Raw genomic sequence first — 6,239 nt, 5'->3', positions numbered from 1 at the left:
CCCCTTGTGGCCATGCGGAGCTACAGCAAGCGCTCAGGTCAAATCAAGATAGGATTTGTATTATTATTGATTTTTGATGGTTTGTTTGTTTTTACTATTATATTTTGCTGTTTCTTTTATTTTTGTTTTATTTTGTCTGTGCCGTATTGTTTTATAAACAACACTCTCACATTTAACATAACTGTACCTTTTATTTGTATTATTCATGTTTTGTTTTATTATTTTACCTTGTTTTCATTTTATTTTTATGATTTTATTTTGTTATTAGATTTTTATATAATTTATTTATTTTTTTCTTGTTTTTTTATAAATTGTATAAATATATATATATATATATATATATATATATATATATATATAATATATATATACTTTTTTTTTCTTATCTTTATTTTTGGGGCAGACCATATATAATCATATCTATTACTATGGAAATCAAAGGGGACTATGGGCAAAAGTTTGATATTGAGCAAAACTGTGCCTTTTATTTTTATTTATCACATTTATGTTTTCTATTACTTTTATTCTGTTTTCCCGCCTTTTTTTTTTTTCACCATATATGATTATATTGATCATCATGGAAGACCAAAGGGGATTATGGACAACACTCTGACATTTAATAATACTGTACCTTTATTTGTATTATTATTATTTTTACTTTTTATTATTATTATTTAATTATATTTAATTATTTTTATTTTACGTTTTTTTATTTTTTTTATTTTTTTATTTATATAGTTGTATTTTTACTTTTGCCGTGTCATATAGATTTGGGATGGACAGCACTCTGATATTTAACACCGCTGCTTCTCAGGTGACCTGAGTTTGAGTCCTGGCTCGAGGTCTTTAGCCAGTTCTGTACCATCTATACACACTTATATATGCATTTATTTTATCATGCCATATATTGTATGTGTCACTTTAGAGTCGGTGTGTCTCTGTCTTTGTCTTCCAGATTGCTAAGCTCAGGCTCCAGCTGCAGCGCAGTAAGCAGAGCGGAGGCCGTCAGTGTAAGGACAGTAAAGAGCGTCTCTCTCCCCTCCACAGCTGTAGCAGCACCTCCATTACTGCCCCGAGCATCAGCACAGCCAGCCAAGCTCCGGTCCGCACACGTTACACCACTGTATGCACTAAACACATCCAGCTGCACTTAGTTAAACCTGAATTTGTGTGGTCTCCATCTTCAGTCATCCATGTCGAAGTCCGCACAGATGCCACTGTCCAACATCACGGTGCCAAAGCCCTCCATCTCCAGGGTCCCCAGCAGCATGGAGGGCATCAACCACGAGCTGGAGAAAGTCTTCATCAAAGACAACGACGAGAAAGAGGAGCTCAAGGTAAAGACATTATCACATCATGTTTAGCATGAAAAAGAATGTGGTGAAAAAATAGAGATGCTTTATATTTTCATACTCTATAATTTCTGTGACTGTCTCTCAGGCGCTGGAGGTTCCTGACGGGCGGCGGGCTCCGTTTCCTCCTCAGCAGCGCAACACTCAGACGTCATCGGGGCCTGGACGCTCCAGCAGCTGCTCCAGCCTGTCGCCCTGCCCCTCGCCCGCGTGCCCGCCCCGCTCACACGACGGCAGCCCGTACTCCACCGACGAGATGCTGGACGACAGAGACAAAGGTCAGACCTCAAAGAGCAGTTTCTAGCTCATATCGCATGCTGAGAGTTTGCGTTGGCGTCTGATATGACTCCAGAGGGTTGTTTGTGATTCTGTCCCACAGACAGCGGCAGCAGCTCTCCTCTGCCTAAATTCGCCTCGTCCCCAAAACCCAACAACAGCTACATGTTCAAACGGGAGCCTCCAGAGGGCTGCGAGAAGATCAAAGTGTTTGAGGAAATGACGTGAGTGGCGTTTGGAGCCTCAAATAGCACACTACTCTTCTGAGCACAGCAGGCAGTGAATACTACAACTTCGAGAGTGATGCATAAACCAGAATAACTGTCATCGTGAATCGCCAAAAGAACATGGAATTGGATTTAAAATGCGGGAAAAGATGATGCATATTTCATGCTGATGTAAACATCGGTGAAACTTGTTTATTGTTGCATATTTATGGCAGAGAAAATAAATGCTGCTTGAATTTAAAAATGAAAGGTGACCAATATCCTGAAAAGTCTGTGTTACAGAGACGGACTCAAAATACATTTTTTTTTTTTCATTCAATCATTTTTAAGAGTTAAATCTCTTTTTTTGGGCTCATTATATCTGTAAAAGAAAACCCACCCAATTCTACCGCGACTTTCTGCAAAATTGAGCAAAAACATATCGTTGTGTTTAAAATGTAACACAATATCAACTTCTTATATTACCTTTTAATTACATTAAATCTCTGTTATATTAATCCTCTACTGCTTGTCTGCCACTTTTGACTGAAAAAAATTATGCTTTGATTTATGTATTATTTATTTTTTCAGAATGATGTGAAACTTGGTGACTTTTGTGGTGCTCGGCTTTTAAAAAAGGGCACAATATTGCTATACGTGGTCAGAAATAATAACCTTTGGAAATGAATAGGAAATAAAAAAAGATACAGAAAGAAAAGCACAGAACAATAAAGGGTTTAAAGAGTGCAAAAGGACACACACAGCCCTGTGTATTTATACAGAGAGCTATACAGGTGTCTTTTTTATCAGCAGATAAGATTACAAGTGTGATCCAAAAGTCAAAGCCTTTAATGACATATTTCAGTCAGCAGAAATCCAAATTTGGCTATCATAAAGCCACCTATATTATGAGAACTCAACAGTGGCTTAAAAGGACAGAAGGTAGTTCCTCTGACTCTTAACTGCTGAGCTGTGCTACACACTGTGTGTCTTTAGTGCTTCATTTAGAGCACTGTCCTAAATCACTGTCCTGTCTCTCTCAGGTCCAGACAGTCAGCCGCCGTCCCTCTTTTCTCCTGCCCTGACAAAAACAAGGTCAACTTCATCCCCACCGGCTCTGCGTTCTGCCCTGTCAAGCTCGCGGGACCCCAGCTCCAGCACTCGGGCTCCCAGCAGGAGGACGAGGAGAAGGAGGAGAGCCAGGCCGGCCCCAGCGGCTCCCAGCACCACCACGTGCCCACTCAGGTCTCCACCAGCACCAGCACAGACGACCCTCCTCAGTCTCCCTCCCAGCCGCACAACTTTGAAGTCAGCTAAACGCGGCCGAGCTGGTGTCGGTGTAGAGGACCGTTCGTTCCCCGCCCCAAACCTCCTCTTCTCTCTCTGATGGACCCCACCTTTGTGCTGAATCTTTACTATCTGCATGGCATAGCGACCGCGGCCCGAACGAGAATCACAAATGCACAGGCAGCCGAAAGGTTGGAGGACAGCGGCTGGACGGGAACGGCGTCTGAGGACGCGTTTTTGGGAAAAGGACCTTAGAATATGCAAATCCAAAATTCAAATGGCTTCACTGTTATCTCGATAAATGAGTGAGAGTCTCATACGGAAATCTTATTTATTAAATTTGCCTATCTGATAAGTTCAGTCACATTCCAGACATTCCCGGTGTGTGTGTGTGTGTGTGTGTGTGTGTCGGATGTGGTACTTTTCCATCTGGTTTGATTCTGAGTTGTTCCCCAGCAAACGCAGCTTTGCTTTCATCGTGTGCTTAAAATTTAAGCAGAGTGGCTTTTGTGAGCACTATAATCAGCGCAAAGCCACCGACTTACGAGGAGAAGGACGACTGACGCTTTCAGGAAGGTCTTACTAGTGTCAGGGCATGCATTTGAAACTGATCGTATGTTTGACATTAAATTATGTGTCGTGTTCTCTTTCAACATCCACAGTATGAATAAGCTCTCTCTCACTATCAATATATCTATATATGAAAAGTCTCTATATAAAGAAACAGCTTGTTTGAAGTTAACTGTGTATTGATGTGTTATGTGCATTATGGGAGCGGAGCTGTACTCCACGGGTTGATGACGATGTTTTGTTTTCACACTTTGTTGCACAGTGTCCGCCTGCGGCCCACCTCGCTTCAGGTGCATCACACGCGCTTTAAACTCAGGTGAAACTCCGTCTCATTCACCGTCGGGAGGCTTGAGTGCATCGGACACTCTTCGACTCCAAAACATCCTCACAGTCACTATATGACACACATTAGCATTTAACATGACACAGGGTGTGACATGCATTTCTGTCTGTTGCACTACTGTTTAACTGGCATGTCGGTACTGATTTTTTCTCTTTTTTGACATTCCATAATAAGCATTTTATATGAATAATGAAATTTAAGTTTCAAGAATAAAATAATAACATTATGAGATTAAAATACACCAAGAAAAGACAGGTAATTTATTTGCTTATTATATGAATCCCGTTATTTACATCTACTTTTAAACTTCATTCATTTATATATATATATATATATATATATTTTTTTTTTTTTTGTTTTTTTTGGTTTTTTTTGGGAACATTGCAACTTTATTCTCATAATATCTTGTAACTTTTACAGCTATTATAAAAATCTCTTACATTTTTTTTCAGCTTTAACATGCTATTAGGGCATGCTGCTGGTGGTGGTTTACAATAAAAAAAAATTAACAAAGATTTCACAAAAAAATCTGCCTATTTTTAGGACCATTAATATCGATTTTTTTTGTCATGGTGACTTTTTTTTGTTCTTTTTTTTTTTTTTTTTTTTTTTTTACATGACAAAAACATTTCCACCACAAATTCATTAAAATCAGCAAAAAATATATACAAAAATAATCATGATGCATTAATGGAAATAATATTTTCCACAATAGGCTAATAGAAATTTGAGGATTAATGAATTTAATTGTAAAAAATGATACAAAGCTAAATATCTTATTGGGCCAAAAACAAATGTTCTTTCCATTTAAACACTTTTTTTTTCTTTCTTAAATGTGGAGAAATATGAAATTGAGATTCACATAAAAGCTTGGCTTTATGCAAGCAGAATACGTTTCAGTCATAAACCACCAAGCCTCAAGTATTTCTATCAATCTATGCCCAAAGGTTTTGTCATCTGCAGTTCAACAAAAACCGAATCCATTCACATTATCATACATGTTTATACGCATGTTAGCTGTTGTGACTACAAAAGCAGGCGTTTAGGTTTTTCACTGATTATGAATAATAATTAACATTTGTCCAGAAACTAAAGGCAAGCATTAGTTATTCGTCAGTGAATAATGGTCTCAAAGCAACATTTTTATTTTGCCAAACAATAGCATATTGTGCTTTTGCAATCAATAGAAAGATTAATTTACCCATCTCATACAATCAACCATTGACGACCAACATAATATTACACCATCAATAAGAAACAATGCAACCTTTTATGCTGCACCTTATATCGAAAGACCAAGTAGTTTAGTAAAAGATAAGTGAAGGGTTTGCAATAATCATGCTCTTTTGTTTTAAATGCTTGGATATCTGCATAATGTCATGTGATTCTGGAGCCTGATGTCATCGACTGCTATCAAAAGCAGCACATTGCTGGCCATCACGGGAGAAGTGTTTGTAGATCAGGTGAAATGTCAGGAAGACCTGCTGTCTGTTCACACACACAAAGGCAATAAAGCATTTTATTGTTGTGACTGTCCAAACCAGATATGTGTGTGAATGGAGGACATCGTTTGATTTGAAGAGGAAAAATATTGACTGAGGACGAAAGAACAAAACGGTTTTGGAAGCATATCACCTGCGTAGTGATCACTCTTTGCCTATAGCCACGTCTCATGTCAAGAGAATGATTTTTAAAGCCTTTAGCTTGAATTGTTTTCCTGCTGCTGAGCTTGCGTGAGGTTATAGACTCACTGTCCGTGTCTGGTGACCGTATCAAAAGCCACACTTTCTTCAACTTTTAGCCACAAGCGGCTAATTGTTCCTTTATTTCAATAATAGAAATACTATGTCTTATTTAAATAAAATAATCATTAGAAATAAAATCCGGTCTCCTCTCCATCTTTCCTAAGATAGTAAAAAATCCTAAAAACTATTCATTTGTAGTCCAAGAGATCTTTATTTTTAAGCAAGTTTGTTTTATGGGGACTTTTTGAAATACCAAAAGATGCCTAAAAGGTTGTAATGAAACCAAGCAATGAATGTTTCAGTAATTTCAACTACAAAAACTACATTACCCATGATTCTGCTAAAAAAAAAGAGCATAATTCAGAGAGCAGCTTGGCACAAATCACTACCAAAGAACTTGAAGGAAACCAATAAAAGAACCATTTCTTCAAATAAGCGTTTCTTAGTTTAAATAACATTT

General features: G+C 37.9%; 1 protein-coding gene across 1 annotated transcript in view; it reads left to right on the top strand.

Annotated features, from left to right (window-relative positions):
• LOC127978945 (glucocorticoid-induced transcript 1 protein) overlaps positions 1-3,863 on the top strand; it is a 36,198-nt gene extending 32,335 nt beyond the window's left edge. Inside the window, exons 4-8 of the mRNA XM_052583968.1 lie at positions 956-1,102; positions 1,188-1,337; positions 1,441-1,630; positions 1,732-1,852; positions 2,878-3,863. Coding sequence (XP_052439928.1) covers positions 956-1,102; positions 1,188-1,337; positions 1,441-1,630; positions 1,732-1,852; positions 2,878-3,151 — 882 coding nt within the window. The 3' untranslated portion in view covers positions 3,152-3,863. The remainder of the gene's footprint in view (positions 1-955; positions 1,103-1,187; positions 1,338-1,440; positions 1,631-1,731; positions 1,853-2,877) is intronic.
• The last annotated feature ends 2,376 nt before the right edge of the window (positions 3,864-6,239 follow it).

This window comes from Carassius gibelio, chromosome B19 (assembly GCF_023724105.1).
Source record: "Carassius gibelio isolate Cgi1373 ecotype wild population from Czech Republic chromosome B19, carGib1.2-hapl.c, whole genome shotgun sequence".
Taxonomy (NCBI): Eukaryota; Metazoa; Chordata; class Actinopteri; order Cypriniformes; family Cyprinidae; genus Carassius; species Carassius gibelio.
This window is presented reverse-complemented; position numbering and strand designations above follow the sequence as displayed.